Below are 22,044 nucleotides of genomic sequence, written 5' to 3'. Positions count from 1 at the left end.
TTCTGTAATATGTCAGTTGTCAATAGTGTCACCGTTACACAGCGAAATATTTTCGGCTGTAATAGTATTCGAAGTTTTTAATAAAACAAAGTTTTGTTGTTAAAAATGGTAGTTGTTGAAGATGTAGAGATGAAAAACGCGGACAGCCCTTCGGGACTAGAAGCAGGTGACAACAAAAAAGATACAGATTTACAAAGTATCTTGGAAATACGTGAACATGGTAGACAAATTGAAAAGTCTGTAACCAGTAAAGAAAATCGCTTTATATTAAGAGTATTACGTTGCTTACCAAATACTCGAAGAAAACTTAATGGTTTAGTTTTAAGAAGTCTTATAAATCAAATTTATCCTGTTGCTGAACGTGAAGTGCTTATTGGTTTCACTGAAGAACCATCCGGAGAGCTAGACGCCACACAATCTAGAGCCCGATCTGCCGTTAAATCTCCTGTTCCGGAAGTGGACGCATATATTAACTTGCTAATTTTGGTTCGTTTAATTGATACAAATAAACTTGCTGAAGCAGAGAGATGTTCTCAAGCACTAATGAATAAAATAACCAGTCAGAACCGACGTACTATTGACCATATAGCTGCGAAATGTTACTTTTATCATTCAAGAGTTGCCGAGCTTACTAACAAATTGGATTCAATCAGAGGATTTTTACATTCTCGTCTCCGTACTGCTACATTAAGGAATGACTTTGAAGGACAAGCTGTTCTTATTAATTGCTTATTAAGAAATTATCTACACTACTCTTTGTATGATCAAGCTGATAAACTTGTAAGCAAGTGTGTTTTTCCTGAAACAGCTAGTAATAATGAGTGGGCAAGATTCTTATATTACCTTGGTCGTATTAAGGCTGCTAGATTAGAATACAGTGTAGCCCATAAACATCTCGTGCAAGCAATGAGAAAAGCCCCTCAGAATGCTGCTATAGGTTTCAGACAAACAGTACAAAAACTTACTGTTGTTGTAGAACTACTTTTAGGAGATATACCAGAAAGGCAGATATTTAGACAAGCTACAATGAGGTACTCACTTGCACCTTACTTTCAGTTAACCCAAGCTGTTAGGATGGGGAATCTTCAACGTTTTGGGGAAGTTCTAGAGAATTTTGGAGATAAATTCAGACAAGATCATACATTCACTTTAATTCTACGCTTACGTCATAATGTAATTAAAACTGCAATAAGATCTATTGGGCTTTCATATTCCAGAATTTCTCCACAAGATATTGCTAAAAAACTTGGATTAGATTCTGCGGAAGATGCTGAATTTATTGTAGCTAAAGCAATTCGTGATGGTGTAATTGAAGCTACTTTAGATCCACAAGGTGGTTTTATGAGAAGCAAAGAAAGTACAGATATTTATTGTACAAAAGAACCACAATTAGCTTTTCATCAAAGAATATCATTTTGCTTAGATTTACACAATCAAAGTGTCAAAGCAATGAGATATCCTCCTAAAGCTTATGGTAAAGAACTGGAGTCTGCTGAAGAAAGAAGGGAAAGAGAACAGCAAGATTTGGAGCTGGCCAAAGAAATGGCCGAGGAAGATGATGATGGATTTCCATAAATTTTTTTTGTATTTAATATATTTTATTGAATGTTTGCTTTTTTGTATGAATAGATTCTTTCTTAAAACATATCAAGATGGATTTTCTCATTATTCATATATCCATTCCTGAAGGATATGTTTGCTTCAAATCTTGTTTATCAAAATTATTGTAGTGAACTCCGGTTGATAAAAAAAAATAAGAGTTTGAATATTTTGTTGAATTTTTTGCTTTTCTTAATTCATTGAATAGATTCTTATTTTTCTGCTTTATTTGAAATATATATGAGGGAAGGATTAGTACCAATAATAGTTGGGTCAATTTCGATAATCAAAGTTATATAAATACCCAACAAGCTGGAAATCAGTAAAATTGTTTAAAATATTTTTAAAAATAAAATTTGAAAGTTCCCCATCATTCCCGTGTATGGAAAAAAGATCAAAGGTGAAAAAAATAAGTCGCGATTTGGAGCAAAACTGTAAACTATCATAAAAATACTTTAAACAAAAATTGCAGATCATAAAATTATCTACAAAAAGGGTATCCATACTTTTTTCCTGCAAGCTACCGTTTCTGACAAACGTTATCTTAGGTAAATTCGTACAGAAATTGTAGCCACCTAGAAGTTTTTATTGAACCCCCATGGATTTTTTTATATGAAATTATCTTTAAGAAATGATATACAGTACGACCCCGAGAAACTAAGCAATGGTACCATATTATCCAAATGTCATTTTCCATAAATGATTTTCCTTTTTTTTTGTAAAATTAAATGTGTTTTATGTATACCAAGACAGGTCCTAGTTATTGTAGGCAGATGGCAGATCTTGGGCTTGTTGAAACAATAGGCCGGCCCTGACATCTTTTTTAGTAGCTAATTTATAATTGATTGAAATGAAAAAAACTTTTGGGACAACCTGTATGTAATAAACTGTTTCAACTTGGTAATATACTTTTCAAAATTTCTTCGTTTTTTTTATAGAAAGTTTGTTGTTATCTTACCGCTGAATAGAATTTTTTGTCCACAAGTAAACAGTTTTCTGCGTGTAGTATTTATATTTTCAGTTTTTTCTTCGAATTATCTAGATATTAATATCGGTGGGGTAATTGAAATGTGAGGGGACTTGTATATGTAAATAAAAAACACCTTTTATAAAATCTTTCGTTTTATTAATCTCAATTTTAAGTTAACTTTTCAGTCAGACTGATTGCGTTATAAATATATCAATATTTATTGATTATAATTCTAAATGTTTATACTATATACAGTAAAATCATGAACATTTACAGAACAATATATTTATATAGAAAATGTTGATATTTAAAAAGACATAACAATCATAACAAACCTTAAATAAAGGAAATAATAAATTAACAATTTTTTTTATAATGCAAAATTGCTTCAAGTCTCTAAATAAATTAATTTTTAAATCAGTGAAATACATTTTTTGACCACGGTTTTGCAAGGAATATTGAAATTACTTACACCAAACTGCTACGAATCAAAGTCTTCCCTGTCCAATAGAACATTGTGGAATGCTCAAATGCGTGGAAATAATCAAAAATTTAATCTTCGAGAACACCGTATATATACGAAAGAATTTAAGTAATTCAGTTTAGTTTTCTAACTGATGTGAGGAAAGATTACTCGAATCGCGAGCAGTGAAAATAGATTTGTAGTTGAATGATAGTGCATTTAAAATGTAAATTAGTGTTTACATTGAAATCTTATTTTGAGGTTAAGTTCAAAGTCAGAGTTGAATTTCTGGCAGTTATCTCTACGTCTGGTGACCAGTCTTCACATAACCAAGTTCCCAGATAGTTAAACTTTGTTCTGGAACTCATATTTGGGTACTTACTAGGAATTTTGTCTTTTTTATGTTGATATTCATTCCCTTAAGCCGATTGTGTATTCCAACTAAGTCCAGAAGCCTTTGGAGGTCGTATATTATTGATCCATGTGCTGTTTACTTTGATACCTAATTGTTGACCCTCGAGAGCTTATTGAAAGATGTTTCCCGAAGGTTAAACAGGAGTGGGGAGAGAACACATCCTTGCTTAACACCTCTTAAGATTTTCTGGTCTTTTGAAAGTTCGCTTTCAACTCTAACTGCAGGTGATTCCAATATAACATATATCTTTTTGGTCCATGTCAAGTCGTCTCAGTATTGTGTTGCACTATGTCAAAAGCTTGTTCGTAATCTATAAAACATGTAACTGCATCTTTCCTCTTGTAGCAGTTCAGAATAAGTAATTAATCTGTGGTCTTTGCATCTTGTGTTTGTTCTTTCTTAGCAGTGGTCATTTGGTTGGGAAGTTTCCTGTGTTGTAAATTTGGTTAAAAAGTCTTTGATACCTTCGTTGTCTAATAATTTCTTCTGGTCTGATCACGTATACCTTGAAGACACTTAAACACGTTAGTTTAGCGTTTTCGAGTTAGTAAAATTCTTTTATCTTATTCGTATTTCCGGTTTTGCCACTGATTGGGTTGGTTTTTTGAGGTAGATTCATACATTCATACAAGGAAATATTTTATTTTGAAGGGAATTATTTTTAGAAAATTGATACTTGGCTGAAGAAAAGAAAGACGCACACTAAGAAAAAGGTCAAAAATAATTGTTTTTATGAATTCAACTTTAATATTAGAATTGGGATGGTGTTTGACAGAATGCATCCATTGTTTGGTTAGGTTAGTGCATTTTATTTATACGGTAATTCGTGAAAAATATATTTTTTTATGAAATGCGATAGGTTTTTATAATCCAAGAGGAGCTACCATATGTGTGATCCAGTTAAAAAAGCCGAAAGTCTGGTTAACCAATATAATTATCGATAAGACCGTAGGTATCAATTTCCAACATCCAGGATTTCGATAAATGGAAAACGCCAAATTGCCGTGTTGTTATTACGATTCTAAATTTCCAGAAGGGGTATTAATGTTAGTTAATTAAACCAAAAAGAAATTTCACATTTAGAGGTTATGTTTTTAACTCCATTTTATTTCACATTTTCGTTTCGCTTTCTTCATTTCGGTGGTTTTTCTTATACTTCTTGTTATTTTTTTGTATTTATAAACAATTCCGAGTCTTTATTTTATATTAGAGATAATTCGGAACCTTTAGGTGTTTCATTATACTCTTAGATTTTTGTTTAAATGAAGACAAGTCAATTTGGGTCCCAATTTATAATTATTAATAATTGCACTTTGATGTATTTAGCAGATAAAATATTTTTTTATTGAAACAAAAATCTTTGTTTTCGGTTCAAAGATTGGGCATTTTTAACGAATCATCCTGTATAAAAAAGTTGAACTAGTTACCTTAAATTCAATAAAAAGATTCATTTGGAATTAAATGAGTTTATTTTTATCAAATAAAGCAAAAGAATTAGTAAAAATCTATGGATAGATTCTTCACCGGTTTATTTTGTGTGACGCCATAATACTGTCAGAAACAAGCAACCAATCCGATAAGAACGTAAAACATAATCCGCCATGTATATGTTTCGAAAGACTCGTTCCATATTTAATATTTATTTCTGGTAACCAACAGTCGAATGCTTTCTTCAAATCAATAAAAAAAGAAAAGTTTTCTATTGCGTGCTAGCTTTCTTGGGTTATGAACTGTAGCGGAAATGATGAGATCTTTCCAATATATTGTCGCTTCTCTGGTTCCATTTCCGGATTCGATTTTATTTATTTATTTATAATACATTCTCAGAATTTTTATTTAACTAGTAGTGAAGTTTCTGTCCTCAAAAAAAGTTATTCTTGATAGAAAGTTCTAAAATGTAAAAAAATAATCAGATATAAATTTTTTAAGACGTATACGAGGTTTGTCAAAAAATTTTTATTCAAGTTTAAAGTACTTTTATATTGTTCGTTTAAATTTATATTATTCACATCGGAAAATTTAGTTTTTTATATCTAAATTTTGATTAAATCTTCCTGATTTAGTACACATTCCAACAAGTAAATTCTTTTAACAATTCCTCTAATAAGAACACGTTATTTTAGCGTTTTCGAGGTCGCAGAATCCATTTATCGGAATCCCAGATGTCGAAAATTAGTACTAATAATTGAATTGATTGACTTTTGAACTGAATATATGAATTATATGTCAATTTATTTCGATTTTTAGGCTGTTCAACTTTTATTTGCATTCAAGTCTTTTGACAGTCGTTAAGCAAACAACTATACTTTAATCTTTAGTCGGATTTATATTTTTTAACAAACTTCGTATACGACTTTAAAAATTTAATACCATATAAATTTATTTTAGATTTTAGAACGTTTAGAACATTTTTTTCGAAAAACTAATAAAAAAAAGTTTTCCGTAAGGTTCAATTTTTTTCCTAAAATTGAAAATTATAAAAGTTTCCCATAAGGTTCCAAATTAATGGGACATAACGTATAAGAATTGATTTAATATTTGAAAAGAATCTTTTGGTATACAAACTAAATCACCATTTCAAACAAAACATATTTTTTATTCCTTTCGGTCAAATATAATTTATTTCACAGATAAAAAAAGTTTGATTAGCTACAGGGTGTTTTTGTTTTAATACGGTAACAATTTTATAAATTATAAGTACGGATGTTTGGATTTAAAATTAATAGAAAGGGTAAAATTAAAACTCGGGAGATTCTGAACAATTATTAAACGGTTGAAAATGAAATTCTATATACCCCTCAAGTTCGCAACGTATGGGGAACTTTCTTATTGTCAACATTCCGAAAAAAAAGTTGTTTTTCATAAAAAAGTTCTGCTTACTTTAAAAATAAAAATACAACCAACTTTTTTTTTGTGATATTAACAATAATAATGTTTTCCCATATCGTATGAATTTAAGTGGACACATGGTATATAACATTTGCAGTAGAAAATACTAGGCCAAAAAAAATTCATTTTGATTCAAATAAAGTTAAAATATAAGAGATCGCCTAAAAAAGGGATCAGTAACCATTATTTAATTAAAAAAAAAGTATTTAATTCAAATAAAATTTATCAATATTTTGAAATTTCTTTTTCTATTCATTATGATTTTATTGAAAAATAAATAAAATTAATAAAATGACACTCGGTTGCTTTTTGGACTAGATATATACACGGTGTTATTTTTTAAATGTGACAGAGGCAAATATTTATTATATTTTTTTATCAAACTGTATTTGAAATTTTGTGCTAACGCCTCATGTTAATTATTTCGAATTTTAATAATTTTTTGGTTAATAATTTTATTGAACTTATTCATTTAAATATTGTGTTATATTAGATTAAAAGCAAGTACCCCCCAATTAATTCCGATTTTTATTTTTTTTTCTGTACAAATTTAATATGAGAAAAAAATATTTAAAACACAAGAAAAATATCAATTTCACGAATTTATTTATGTTAAAGGAAAATAGAGTAAGATCCTAGTGGGTAACCGCTCAGTTAATTTGTATGTTAATTCTTTTTTTCTACAAATTTGATTTAGAAAAAATATATTTAATATAAGAGAAAGTATCGATTTAATGATTTTATACATGCGCCAATTTAAATAAGAGTAAAATCGAGTGGGCACCCCCCAATTAATTTCATTATTTTCAATTTTTTTTCATTTTATTTTTTTTTCAGAATTTTTTGTAATTATGAAATTTTTGTTAAAAAAGAAATAAATATAAAATGTAAATACATATAAATGATGAAATTATAAATTTTATTTTATAAATGCATTATAATCAATTTTTTTATTTAATTTTATCAAAATTTCCTATAGTTATAGTTTAAAAAAAAGAAATTAAATGAATGAATGCTTTTCAATAAATTTTTTCATAATTTTGCGAATTTATAAATTAAAAAAAAATACATTAGAGTGTTTGAAAGTAACCCAAATAATAAAATTTCTTTCTAAAACGAAATTTTTATATAAAAATTATCATTATATATAATTTATTCATCTATCGACAAGTGCTAATTTAATTTAACATAAAATATACAGGGTATGTACTTTCAACTCAACTTTAAAATAAATTTTCAATTAGAATAAAAACTTTGGGGATTTTATGAAGTTATTTATTCGAAAAACTCCATTTTTGTAATAATTTAACAATTATCTAAAGTCAAATTATTTAATTTATAGAATTTAGGACAAAAAATATATAAATTTATAAATAGATTTTTCGTGGACGAATGTTTTCTATATAATAATAAATTATTTATTAAAAGACCCCTAAAATCGACCTTATTAAAATAAATAAAAAAAAATTGAAATACATTTAACAAAAACTATTTGCACAAAAACATCAAAATAATCAATTTTTCAGAATTTATCTTTTTATGTTATTAGATATATATCACATCATTTAAATTCCATACACTTTTCACCATGTCACTGTTTACAAATAACATTGTGTATATTTTGTTATTTAACATTAATGTTTCAAAAAAGAAAAAAATTAAGGGAGTTAATAGTTTGCAAAAATAATTTAAAACCATTAATCACAAAGATATTGACTAGGATTTCACTATAACTTATAGCAAAAAAAACTAACGACCAATTTTTTTGACCTAGTCTGAGAAGGTAATTACAAAAAAAAATAAATAAAAAAATCGTTAAGACTTTTTACAAGTAATTACACGTTTTCTAAATTACATTTAAAAAAAAACCACCATGGTAACTGTTCATTAAATCACTAAAATATTTATTACGGTCTCTATACACTTGTTCCATCTGAATGAAAACTGGTTATTTTTCAATAGAGAACAGAGCAATTCAATTTTTTTATCATAATTATTTCAATTATTTTTGGAATTAATTCCGTATAAATTTGATCCCACAATCAATATGTAAAAGTCATCGCATGCATATTAACAAAATTTTAATCAAGTGAAAACGATCATCATCAAAAAAATTATCATCCGTTGTATAAATCTCAGAAAAATTTTTCTGACTACATGCAGATTCAATATTTCGACCAATTTCAGGATAAATCACTAATTATTGGTAGGAAAATATCTATTTCGCAATGAAAAATGTTCGATTACCAAATTCGATATCCAATTTGTAACTATTGCTTTGTTTTCCTTTAAAAAAAAAAGGTCTAGATGGAACATTTTCACCATGGGATTACAATTTAAAAAAAAACGGTTGCGGCTTCGTTTGTGCCATATTCCCGAAAATTCTAAAAAAATTTAGTCAATATCCAATTGATAATAAGTCATTGTCTCTAATAACTGTCGTTTGTCAACGAATTTCGACGTTTGCTACAGTATTCAACAATAAAAAGAAAATTTTGAATCGAACTCCAAAGCTACAAGATCAAATAATTAGAATAATGGATAAAAACATCATAAATCTCCTTTTTGTTATAATTATAATATAAAAAGTGACAAAACAGATTTGGGAACTAAGTACTGAACATACTAAACACTACCACTACACCATCATCGTCAATCACAGTATTTGGATTTTATTTCCGGCTCGAAGGACCAGAAGGTATAATTATTTAGTGTTGGTGTACTAAGAAGAAAAAGAGAAGACTCATGAAATTATAACAGAAAAAAAAACAAATGATCTGGTAGTACTATTCTCCAAAAAGGAAAATTAGAAAGTGAAAGAAAAGAAAAACTACCATAAAAAAGTGACCAAACATCGTAAATCTCCCATTCGTACATTTATACTAAACAAAGTGACAAAAAAAACGTTACATGATTATTACAATGTTTATACTACCCTACATCAACAAACATAATTATACTGTCTGGTCCTTCGAGCCGTATACAAACCAGCAACATATGGAAAAAAATTTTCCAAACTACTAATTTTATGATCACAATTTTTTCCAACCATTGTGAAAAACCGAAATTGGAATGACTACAACTGATTCATGATATGTACACCGACCCTCCCACTTTTATATTGCCTGGTCCTTCGAGCCGGATATGTAGCATCAACATATGGAAAGCAGTGTAATCGTGAGATTACTTTTTGTCAAACGAGGGGCTTCACAAAAATGAGAGAAAGTTCTGACACTTGCTGATCTTCCAACACTCACACAATTACACTCGCTGGTCCTTCGAGCCGGAAATGAACAAGCAAACTATGGAAAGCGGTGTAAATGTGACATTTTTATTGTGGAACGTGGATTTCACAAAAATAAATGAAAATGAGAGAAAGTGTTGACACTTGTTGGTCCTTCGAGCCGGAAATAAACAAGCAAACTATGAAAAGCTGTATAATTGTGAAATTTTTTTATTGCGAAACGTGGACTTTATGAAAAAAAGCGAAAAATGAGAAAAAGTTTTGAAATAATTGTGTGTCGGTGTAATGATAATAAAAAAAAAACAGTTTTTTACCACTGAGAGGTACATATCTCAATTAGGAGGAGTTTTTGAATTTCGTTTAGAGCAACCAAACAAAAAAACCAGTTTTATATTAATTTTCAGTAATAAAAAAATAGGAAATACCTAAAGGAAATACAGAAAACAAATAAGATTATTAATAAATTGTTCAGAATGATGTGTAACAGATAAAATATTTTATAAAGAATTAAGAGGAAAATTTGAAACTAGAGTAAAAATTATGGTTCTCTAGACCTATTTAGAAATGGACAAAAAACCAAATATAGTTCAAATTTTACAAGTTACACTAGTAAAAAGTAGGAAAACATGATAGAATGAAGAAAAATAGGAGCTAATTTCAAAATGTACATTTCAAAAATTGAGGATTTTAGAATTTTCGGTAAAAGCATCATTTCACACAATATCTGAATCCGAGCAATCGTTATTTGTCTTATAAAAAAAAATTATAGCTATAGATAGATAGATACCTACATTTTTTAAAAGATACACAGCAAAAGTTTGGCAACGTCCGATTCACGTCTCATTCTTCTTTTTATAGGACAAACGACGATCGAGGTAAAGCTAACCTCACTCTTAGTTTTCGAATCGAGTCGGTAGTTAAACGAATACCAAATCGGAAATGAATTTTCTAATCGACACTCTTCGACCCGAATCCATCCCACCGCCATATCTAATGGTATTGGTGACCGCACAAACATAATGCACACTATCATTTCTCCGGATCGGTTGAAGGCGAATTATAATCCAAAACGTAAGTTTTCTTCTGGGTAATCTCTTCTATGTTCTGGCTAGTACACTCACTGCCGACGTGATTAGGCGCGCCACAATTATAACATCCCGGTTGAGTCCTCGGAGGGTAAGGGCTGGAATACATAATAGGGATATAAGGAACGGTAGTGTATGGGGGATAATTGGTATCAGTCGGAAAATTCGGTGTTGGAAATTGAGCGGTAAATGTGGCCCTAAACGCGGGATTATAGTGAAACATTGACCTGTTATGCGGTAGAGTCGTAAAGGGCTGTTGAAAACTGTAAGGCACGGTACTGTTGCTAAACGGCGGCGGGGATTGGGCGTCTGGGCAAGTGTTAACACCGAAAGGAGGTATACCGTTTGATCTTGGTTTCGTTATCGTTTCACCTCCTCCCCTACCGGGGCCGTGGGGCGTTGTCGACGGTGTACCGGGCGGCGTATCGTTCGGACTGCTATTACTAGACGAATTCGATTGATGCAGAGCGTTTTCACCTTCTAAATTTATCGCCTGCATTTGTTCTACTAAACACGGCGACAATTTTCCCATTAAAGGAAATCGTATACCGTTCGGTTTCACTTCCGGAGGCCACAGAATATCACGCTTTTCTTCTATCGAATTTAACTGCAAAAAAGATTTTATTTAAATTCAAATAAATCAAACATCAAAAATCATCACACCTCTATCTTTATTACATTCCAAATTCTCACAAATTAAAATATAATGAAAAACCTAATTTTCAAAGATTGTCCCAAATTTAATCCGCTATTATTTCGGAAATAATTCATTTATTTACTTTGATTAAATTAACCCTTTTTGTTAATAGATCAAAATGCAACAAAGTGCGTTCGATTCAGGGGAGCCCCAGGAAATGAAAATTGGATTTGTGCATGGGAAAAATGTATTTTCAAAAGTAAATATCGATTTAAAAAAAGTTATTGCCATAAATTATATCAATTTTACTACTCGGGGATTTTGAAGGTCGTTCAATGAGAATATCATGACCAGGTGCTCAGGGGGGGGGGGTCTTACGACTGCGAGGAATTTGGTGCCTAGAGTGGCTGGTTTATACATAATCTTCCGGAGCTGTTTTATCGAATATCTAAGAAAAATTCAAATGAATCATTTCAAATTTGGCGGTTTTAATGGAGTTGGCAGGATTGATGATTTTTTTGGGGAATACCAACGCAAAGCAATTACAAAAAATTAAAAATATTCGTAACGATGATGCCTACAGTAGATGCAACCGTTGAAAAAATTTATTTATAAATGTAGATGAGGCTTTAAGTCAATCAATGCGATATGGATACCACTGATTTTGAATCGGAAATAAAAGAACAGAGTATTCAGCACTCATGAAAAGAACTTAATTGTCTGGCCCACCGATCATCGTGAATGATCTGCCAAAAAACTGCCGACGAGGAAAATGAATTGGAAAACGATGAAAATGAAGAAACAGAATCATAATACAGCAAAAAATTAAGACATTTTTTGTAACGAATGAATTTTTAAAATAAATAAGTCACTCGGAGTTAAACTAGCCATTCCTAATAATAAAAACCTCGTACACTTTTTCTATCGTGATATTCGTGTTCAGCAACCTCTAAAATCCTTGCGATTGAATATTTGGCCAATTTAATAACGAATTTCCACGAAGCTCTAGGTAACGAGGTATAAACCATCCACCCCGAGCACTAGGTACCTTGAAAGTCATCAGGGTCGTGATATTTGTGTTCAACAACTTCGAAAAACACCGAGACATAAAATTGATATCATTTCCGTCAATATTTTCCTTTTCAAGATGCCCTTTTCTCCTGCACAAATGAAATTCTAATGTTCCCGAGGCTCTCCCGAATCGAATGCATTCTGTTCCGTTCCACTGCTCAGTACTTGTTTCATTTTTTTCACTCTAAACTAAATCACAATCCACTCTATCGGCTATTTCAAAACATAACCTCAAAAATATTTTTTGTGCACGACTCTGTATCCTATCTTCTGTTGTCCCACTTCCCAAGGTGTCCTCCTTGGAAGTACCCGAGCTGAAATGGACAGGGCATTCCTATGACTTGTTCGCAACATCTGCAATTGTCGTCTCAAGTTGATATTTGACGGGGTAGTGACCGATCATCAGTTCTTAACTGATATGGTTATGAATCCTTTGCATGTGTAAGACACCATCTGATCCTTCAGCTATCGATTATTCTATTTTGAAACATAACCTCAAAAAGATTTTTGTGTGCTTATCAGGCAAAGGCAAAATCGAGAAATGTCGTGGAGTTGGAAGGAATAACAGACTGGATCGGCATAAGGAGGAATGGTTAAACTTTTTCAGTCGTTAGAGTACGGTTCAAGAGGACCGGATAGGAGAAATTAAAGAAGAAGATTTTTGAATTTGACCTAATTACTTATTAAAACAATTGGCAAAAACGAATCGTCTTAAAATTTATTGTACGAATCGAACAAATTTAAAAATTAAGTGCTACTCTTTTCAAGTTTGATCATTTCCAAAATTCCATTGTACATTTCTCTAACGACTTCGATTTCCGTAAGACCTAATCTTCTTTTATTAGAAATATCGTATATTCCATCTTGGGCTTCGCTATGTTCTCCGCTGGTACCTCTAACTTGCAAATTGTATCTACCTGCCAAATCATTCAATTTATTCATGTCTCTAGCCAATTTAGGAACTTTGATATGTACAGAAGCTCGTATCGTCGTACCCAGATTAGTCGGACAAAAAGTTAGATAACCAAATCTATCGCTTCGTATGTATTTCAATTTTTTTTCCAAAGTGGTAACGGCCGTCACCCACCTGGCGTAAACTTCTCCGATATCACCACCTTTCTGCATAGAAATAATCCTTATATGGTCTTCCTCGTTCACCCATACCAAAAAAGTTTTGTTTTCGTTTAAATAGATTCCTCTACCCATTGGCCAGTACCTATTTGAATTAGCTGCTTCTAAAAATCTATCGCCTTCTTTAAACAGAAAATGATCGTCGATGAGTTGTTGCTGTTGCATAGGAGTCATGTCGCGAAGAGCAATGTACTGCCCTTTCAATTCGCCGGGAAGATCTGATAATGCGGAAACAATATCCGATTCGAGATCCATGTACTGCTCTTCCGAAAGACCCGGATTGAAGGGATAACCTTCTACGGATCTACAACATCTTATTCTCGTGGAAACTACCAATTCTCCTTTGGGATCTAAATTCCCCAAAGTGGAAATGTCTCCGAAGTCTGACGGGGGATGAACGTCCGATTTTCTGAAACCGCCGTGATATTCCTCGATTATAGGATCGAACAAATCGGCGAATAAACTGTAGCATTCTTGATCGGCTGCGTATATTCCTATTCCCGAATCCAAATTTATCAATCCCGATTGGATGCAATCCATCAGGGTATTACCGAACGAAGTTTTTTTCGTTTTGAGTTTGTTGAAAATTTCTTGCGTCAAATATTTTCTCATTAACGATTTCGAATCGGATTTTAGTAGTTCTCTGTACGCTCTGTCGAGTTTTAGTATTAACTCCGGATCTGCTCGACCTTTTCCGCATTTTTCTTCGCATTTGTGACATTTAGCTTTCGCCATATTGAACAAGAATTTGACATAATTCCGATTGAAACTTTGATGTCACATATCTAGGCTTGACAATTTATGACACACTCCATAGCTGGCTTTGAAATGTAATACATTTATACGAGGTAAACCTTAATTAGCGGTAACTTGAGAAAATTCAAATTGTGCGTAAATATTCGACTTTTCAAATTTGACTTTTGTAATGACAATTGCGGCCACAGAACTAAATATTTGAAAACCAACTGATCAGATCACAGATTAAACAAAACGAACGGACTAGTTTAGCGTCAAAAGTCAATCACGAATACGTTTAATGACAGTTGACAGTCGCGCGTCGTCGGTCTACGCTGTTGCAAAATTTATTGTTGAAAAATTCGGGTAATTATGACTATATTATAAAAAAAATCAAAATAGAGTTTTTGTTAATATCTTAAATGAAATATAATCATCAATATTTCATAGTTTCTGTTGATATGTTAAATTTATAGTAATCGTGGTACATTTTCAAGGTAATTTTAGGTTCATTACTGAAAAAAAATTAATCGTGGCAACGCTGTGAAATAATTGTTGTATTTACGAACAAACTGATCAGAACTGATCGAATTTAAACAAAACGAACGGAATATTTTAGTGTTGACAGTCGTGTGGCGCCGGTCTACGGTGCTGCAAAGTTTATTGTTAAAAAAAATCAACTGGGCACAAATATATTAACAAGGAGTTGTTGAGTAGAAGAGAGAATAGAAGAAATAGCAGTCCAGGTAACGCCAATTTCCTTTTGTTAGAGAGAGAATAAGAGGAGTAACTGTCCACATAACGTCAATTTTCTTTTGTTGGAGAGATTAGAAGGAATAGAAGTCCATGAAATACCAATTTTCTTTTTATTGGAAAGAGTAGAAAGTGTACCAGTCCATGTAAAGCGAATTTCCTTTCACTCAACTGTATAGTCTTAGCAAAACCTTCATTGTACTAAATAGAAGTGAGGCATAGACGGTTCTATGAAATAGGGGAAGAAAATACGATACTGAAAAGGAATTAACCAGGCAATTAAGACCGATAAGGCATCCCCAATCTTAGTAATAGTGATTAATAATAATCTCCATCTTAAAAATCTAAATGATTGTTTACTGATATCCACAGAGTTAATGTTACCTAATAACATATGAGTTTTATAGTTATACTTGAGTAATTCAATGCTTTTTTTTTATATTCATACAAAAACAACCAAGAAATTTGGTTAAAGAAATAAAAATAATGATTCAAGCATTGGCTCAATGCTCAATATAAAAAGAAAATTATACTAGATAGTGCATTACACTATCAATGGTTTTTTATCTTCTGAAAGACAAATTTTCCAAATCATCCAGACCTAAATTAACTCAGTTAGCAACATTCCACCACATTAACACCACAAATATTCTTTATAATGTCGTTTTGTAGTAAAATATGCAGAAAAACATCGGTCAATAACTTATAGGACTGAATTATTGTTATAATAAAAACATTAATTGCAATATTCACTTTTTTTATACGCTAACTAATCAAATAAACATAGTTGGTAACTTTTCACGTCAATATTTACCTTCAATGGGTCATCCTCAATTGCTTTTAAATCAGGATGTGGTGGAAACACTGGTATATTAGGAGGAGGTACCAATTCCGCTGCTATTTGGGTACTGACTATTGGTGCACTTAATACTTCCAAGTTGATCGTAACTGGTACCGATAAACCGGGCGGTTGTATAGGAGGAAGCTAAATCAAAATTAAAATTGAATATTTCCTTACAAGTACGCAGAACTACTGAAGTTCTATCAAAGACAAAAGTCAATGCATATACTAGTCATAAAATATTCCAATTTGTGGTTGGTACTGCGATCATTTCTATACACAAAAATCGAATTATAGAACTACCTAACCTCAAAAACATCCATGTTCAAAGGAATAAAATAGATTTTAGAAAAGAACGTCACTCAAAGGACACCTTCAATAAGAAATTTCTATATAGATATAAAGGCTGAACATGTGTCAAAAAAGAAGAATCAAAAAGATCATATCGAGAAAATTGAAAATTTTTTTCAAAAATTCATTCCTGGAACTACAATTTGAATCGGTAAATCACAGAGGTTAGAATGAAGAGTCATCAGAAAGTACCTGGGTCAACGATTTTAAATTACCTGAATCCCACTAGGTGGTGGTGGTGGTGGAGGCCTCACTAATTGCGTCCGATGTGGAGACGAGCTTCTACTTTGACTAGGCGAAGCTGCTTGACTGACTAGTGGTGAAATGGTCGGTGTTGGGAAAGGTGGTACCACCTGTGTAATATAATGTTAACATCAATCTTTGATATAATTCTTCATTGGTTAAAGAGGTAAATTTGTATTAACTATATATTAGTGTGGGCCAAAAAAAACTGCTCTAGTTTTTACGAAAGCAAAGTTTTTCTTTATTATTAAGGGATGAAAGATTAAAATTCAGCATGGAAAAGTCAGACTCAAAAATCGTGTTGACCGGTATTATATTTAAGTGTTTAATTAAAAGTGTTAGTGAATAGTTTAGTGTAAAATGTATATAAATTCACTTCACCGCTTAGAAAGCTGTTTAAATAAATAAGAAGAACATTACAATATTGTTTAAACAATATGAAACATTTTGTTTAACCGAAAAGTTTTAATAATCTGAAAAAATTATTAAAAATCGACAATGACTCTTCTATATTTATCAACTTCAAAGACTAATTCCTAAAGAAGAAGATTAAATGAATAAAATGGTTACCTCAGGAGCACCATACGGAAATCCTGGTCTATTCCACATGGGTATTCCATTAAAATCTAGGTGAGTAGGTGGAGGTGGTGGTAAATGTGGTAAACCTGGGGGTTGATGGAATATCGCAGGTGAATCGCCGCAGGTGGGTTGGGCGGTTTTTACTGGTACCATCGGAGTTTCCATTATTGACTAAACAAAAAAAAAATAAAACATGAATTTATTCACTTTATTTAGGCTATTATAACAAAATCGATTATTCCATGTCAAAATCTTACCTTTTGGGTTGGATAGCCGAACCCGGGCGGATATCCTAATTCACTATGTTTAGCCGAAACCCTATTTTCCCTAATATCGATCAAGTTCATTAGCACCCTACTGAAAAATTGTTTTTGTTCAAAAATAAATGCTGGATGGTGTAACGCCATCGTATATAATAATAAAAATTCACTATGTAACATTTCATCTTTCCATTTTTCTTTTAAAAACTCTTCAATCGAGTCTGTCCTTAACAATTTCCGATATAACCAATTGGCAACACTGTAGTTCCTAGATGATAGTAACGAGAGATAAATTATAAGCCTGTGCCGAACACTTTCATCCAATATACCATGATTGAACGAAGTATCTTTTGATAATTTTTCCAAATCGTTGGCTGTGATGCTGGGTCCGCGTAGTTCCAGGTAAGTATGTCTACCCAATTCCTCTATACAAGAACCGAAAAAACGCAACTCGAACGGCAAACACATATTTAATAACTCATACACCAAATCTATCCTGTTATGACTATCCAAGTCCTTAAACCATAGTAGTACCTCCTCTTTACACACCATTTCCAGACTACATCGATATTACCGTTCGGATTTCTGGAAAACACAAATAATTTCAGTTGTTTGTTCGCAGAATCAAAATTTCACTCAATCAAATCATATTAGTATAAAAAAAAATGTTGCTGAGAATATATCTAACAAAATCAATTATAAAAAAACACCAAAGCACCTAAATATCAAAGAAAAAACAAATTAAACAACATAATTAAGATTAGTGTGGCATTCCGCTTGATAAATTGGAGATAATTTGTTGTAGTAATTAAAAAAACTGTAATTAAAGATGACGAAGTCAAATAGAATCTAATGTTATGTACAAAATAGTAATATTATAATGGATAAGTTACCAAATGGTACTTGAACAGAAGTAAATAAGCAGTTTAAACATTTTTGAAACCATTAATAGTTTGCATTTAAACAGATTTTCGATATAAACCTTCAACTAGGTTGTAATTTTTGAAACCTTTGGTGATATTCATACTGAACACACTGTTTACACTACCACTAAACCAAAAATCATCATTCCTCTGTTTCTACACTCGCAATAACAGACTCAACACTCGAAATAACACTGTCTCAACACTTACAATTACCCTGTTTGAACACTCACGATTTCACTATTTCAACACTCACGATTTCACTGTCTTAACACTCACGATTTCACAGTCTTAACATTCACGATTCAACTTTCTCAACACTCACGATTTCACAGTCTCAACATTCACGACTTCACTGCCTCAACACTCACGATTACACTATTTTAACACTCAACAATTACATTAAACATTTTGTTTATTGTGTAGTGGTAGTCTAAACTCTCACAATTGCACTGTTTAGAAAGTGTAATTGTGAGTGTTGAGACAGTGTTATTATAATGGTAGTGAAAACAGTGTGTTCATTATAAACGTTCAAATAACATATTCAAAATAGAACAGGCTTTCTTGTCTCATGATGGCATTTATTTGATTTGGAGGAAATATTTACTTCCCGTTAAATTTTGATCAATCTAGCTAGAGTCTAGGATGTAGTTCTTTAAAATTGCAGTCCAAAAGTTAATTTTTTTGGAACACTGAATATGTACAGGAATTATTTACCTTATAATAATATTTTATAGAAGATTATGTTGAAGCTGTACTGGAAACGTGGATTTTTTACAAACAATATTTTCTAAAACAATTTTTGTTCTCATTTTTCATCATAATTAAACAAAAATTCCAGCTATTGTTTTGGGAACTCACTTCCATTGTTGTTTGCAATAATAATCAATTCTTTTCAAAAACTTAACATCAAATTGTTCAATAATTTATTTGCTTGAACAAGGATTCCAGCATTTATTTTGCTATTTTGAGATCTGTAATTGGGTTTTCCCATTTTTTTGTATTTTCAACAATTTTATATAAAACCAGATATTTTTCAAATTCTTAAATAATCTATCCAATAGTGGGTTGCGTAGAAGCTGCCTATTTGTATGAACACAAATAAATAATTTATTATGATGAGCTTAATAAAAATTGTGAAACTACAATATCTTAGATTAATTTGCAAATGAAGAAGCAACAAAAATAAACCAAGAGCAAATCCTCGCTCATATATTCTGGTGAAATAGCCTGGAAATCTCAGTTCACACTCTCTTTGACTCAGTAGATCAATGTCATCAGCATAGGCCAAGTACTGCACTGATTTCTGATGACTCATTCTAGCATCAAGTTGAAGAGGGTACAGAAAAAAGTTCATCCTATTTGGAATTCTTATTAGGTCTCCCCTGCTATCTTCACTTTGTTCTTGGTGTTAGCTAACTTCATCTGCACCAGGCCAATAAGTTTCTTCTGAGGAATGCCAAAAAGATGCAGGGTGCTGTCATAAGCCTGTTTGTAATCTATGAAGAGCTGGTGTATAGAAATATTTCCAACGGGCAGCAAATGGTAAAGTTTTGATCAGTTGTTGATCTCCCTCCCCTGAATCCACACTAGTAATCTCCTAGTGCTACTTCTGAGATTGCTTCCAGTCTCTTTGCAATGACTAGTATCTTATAAGTCACATTGAGCAGTGAGACTCTGGTTATTAATGTTTAAATAATGATTTCAATACGCCACTTTAAAGAAAAAAAGTGTTAAATTTTTTCACATCAATTTTCATAGAAGTACACCTAATACAAAAATATGAATAAATGTTACTAAAAAAATAAATTTAGTGGTTTAAATGACAACGATGGATGAGTTAAAGGTTATATCGTTTAAAATATCGAATATAAAAACTAAAATAGATCAATTGATAATATTCATGTCGATTTTATAATCTAAGGATTAATCTCGCATCTTAAAAAACGACAGTAATGACACTATGTTCAATGTCATTGAAACTATCTGTAGCATTGAACTTAATGTAGTTTTGAAATTTTAGTTAGGTAATCTCTAATTCAATATTCATAATATCAAGCATATAAAAAAATTGTTATAATTTCAAAGGGTATTCACTGAAATATGAATACTTAATAACTGCACATTAAAATTATTTTTATCTTGTTTTTTACGATTGTTTCGTTTATTAATTAGTTTTTTCACAGTCCCTATAACGAGCGAGTTAATGGACATGAACATTTTTTACGTTTGATATTTTAATACATACAATTTTCATCATAACCTAAACATACTCACATTAAATGCATTCAAATTCATTACAAATAGATGGATTCCAATTTCAATAAGTCATCATTCTGGTACGAGGAAACATTATTTTTTATATACTAATATTACTACTTAACTATAAAAATATTAAATTTGTAATACTAAATAACGTTGACAGGAAGGTTGGACATCAGAATACTTGATTAACAATTAGACACCTTTTTCCGTATGGGTTACACTAAAGTTTTTCACTATTGTTTAAATATTCTTTGATTTTTATTAGTGAACTACTGTATAAAAACTCTCGGGGGTTTTGCACACTGCCAGTTACTAAAATATACTTTACTAAACATCTAATTATGGCGGTAAAAATTGCCTATTTTAAATGTATCCAGGCAATTCCTTTAACAGATACTCTTGTAATTTCGAATAATGATTTGGTTTGATTTAACAATAAATTTGGTTTCTTTTTACTGGAAGATAAACTCGGTTAAAATATCTATATCAAATATTTTTCTAAGTTAGCACTAGTTTTTGTTCTATATATCAAATTTGACAGACAGATGGATTGGTAGAAAGAAATGAACAATATTATACACGTTTAAGAAAGAGATGACATTAATATCGTGCTCCGATCCCACGAAACGAACAAATCCATATCAAATTCAAGGCTGTGGCTACGTCTACGATACGTAGTCATTAAAGCAAAAGAAAACCTTGAAAAATTTATTTTGACTTTTATATATGAAATTTCAATTAAGTTTACCTAGAGAACCTTTCGTGTGAGTTAACGGGATAATGAACCACTTAGAAGTACCAATTTTATGAAAAGTTACTTCCACTTATCAATAGTCACTATTGAATTACTATATTTATGATTATAATCAATATTCATCTATTAATGTTGAAAATTGATGTATAAAATTATTTAAAAAGAAAAAAACTGCTTAATTTCTCAATAAGTTTAAGTCTATAGTAATAAAAATTGCAGAGATGTATATCTATTTGTATAACTAGTACTTATGCAACCATTTATACTAATATATAATATATAATACATGCTCATAGAAACAAATTAAATATGGTTATAATCTTTTGTACTCCTAGTTAAAAACTATCTTCCATTCAATACATTTCAATAAAGTTTTTTGTCTACGTTCTATTACTGAAAAGAATTTCTAATATAGGCAACCACATCTACTCCGTCGTTGTATAAGTTACCTACCCAGAATAAATGTTGCAATGTCATTAAATCCATATCATATCACCACTATTTAGGTGGTTCATAATCATAGAGTTAATATTAAAGATATATAGATCGACAGTTAAGTGGATTTGTACTATTGCTAGAGAGGGAAAAAGCGTCGGTTTATTACTTTTAATCTCTATCTAGTCGACAATATTATTCTCTTTTGCCGTTTCTACTAGTTGTAACTTTGACGTCACGACGATCCAATTAGAACAGAGTAGAGAGAGATAGAGTTTCCATACGTCGCTCTCTTTATCAACTTGTTTCCTACTTATTTTAGTCGACTCATCTAGATGAACCGTCTATAACATAGTTTTGTAGGTTCTTTAAGAAATAATAGTAACACTTTCAGATATTTT

General features: G+C 31.1%; 3 protein-coding genes across 4 annotated transcripts; 1 reads left to right on the top strand and 2 right to left on the bottom strand.

Moving 5' to 3' along the window:
- Positions 1-10: 10 nt before the first annotated feature.
- On the top strand, positions 11-2,707 carry LOC130442188 (probable 26S proteasome non-ATPase regulatory subunit 3). Its single transcript, XM_056776304.1, has one exon. The coding sequence runs from the start codon at positions 106-108 to the stop codon at positions 1,573-1,575; it is 1,470 nt and encodes a 489-aa protein (XP_056632282.1). The 5' UTR covers positions 11-105; the 3' UTR covers positions 1,576-2,707.
- Positions 2,704-20,973, bottom strand: LOC130442187 (uncharacterized). Of its 2 annotated transcripts, XR_008909676.1 has the most exons (7): positions 20,467-20,967; positions 17,264-17,851; positions 16,998-17,177; positions 16,400-16,537; positions 15,807-15,977; positions 10,372-11,272; positions 2,704-5,337 (listed from the first exon to the last, which is right to left on the bottom strand). XR_008909676.1 is itself a non-coding variant. In XM_056776303.1 (6 exons), the coding sequence occupies exons 2-6, from the start codon at positions 17,816-17,818 to the stop codon at positions 10,610-10,612; spliced, it is 1,707 nt and encodes a 568-aa protein (XP_056632281.1). In that variant the 5' UTR covers positions 17,819-17,851; positions 20,467-20,973; the 3' UTR covers positions 6,023-10,609. The 2 variants fall into 2 exon arrangements, 1 of the variants encoding a protein (XP_056632281.1); XM_056776303.1 differs by lacking the exon at positions 2,704-5,337 and having other exon boundaries at positions 6,023-11,272; positions 20,467-20,973.
- LOC130442189 (arginine kinase-like) lies at positions 13,121-14,421 on the bottom strand. Its single transcript, XM_056776305.1, has one exon. The coding sequence runs from the start codon at positions 14,237-14,239 to the stop codon at positions 13,121-13,123; it is 1,119 nt and encodes a 372-aa protein (XP_056632283.1). The 5' UTR covers positions 14,240-14,421.
- Positions 20,974-22,044: the final 1,071 nt, after the last annotated feature.

The sequence above is a fragment of the Diorhabda sublineata genome, chromosome 3 (assembly GCF_026230105.1).
Source record: "Diorhabda sublineata isolate icDioSubl1.1 chromosome 3, icDioSubl1.1, whole genome shotgun sequence".
NCBI classification, from domain to species: Eukaryota; Metazoa; Arthropoda; class Insecta; order Coleoptera; family Chrysomelidae; genus Diorhabda; species Diorhabda sublineata.
Note: the sequence above shows the minus strand (reverse complement) of the source record. Positions and strands in the feature narration are given on the sequence as shown.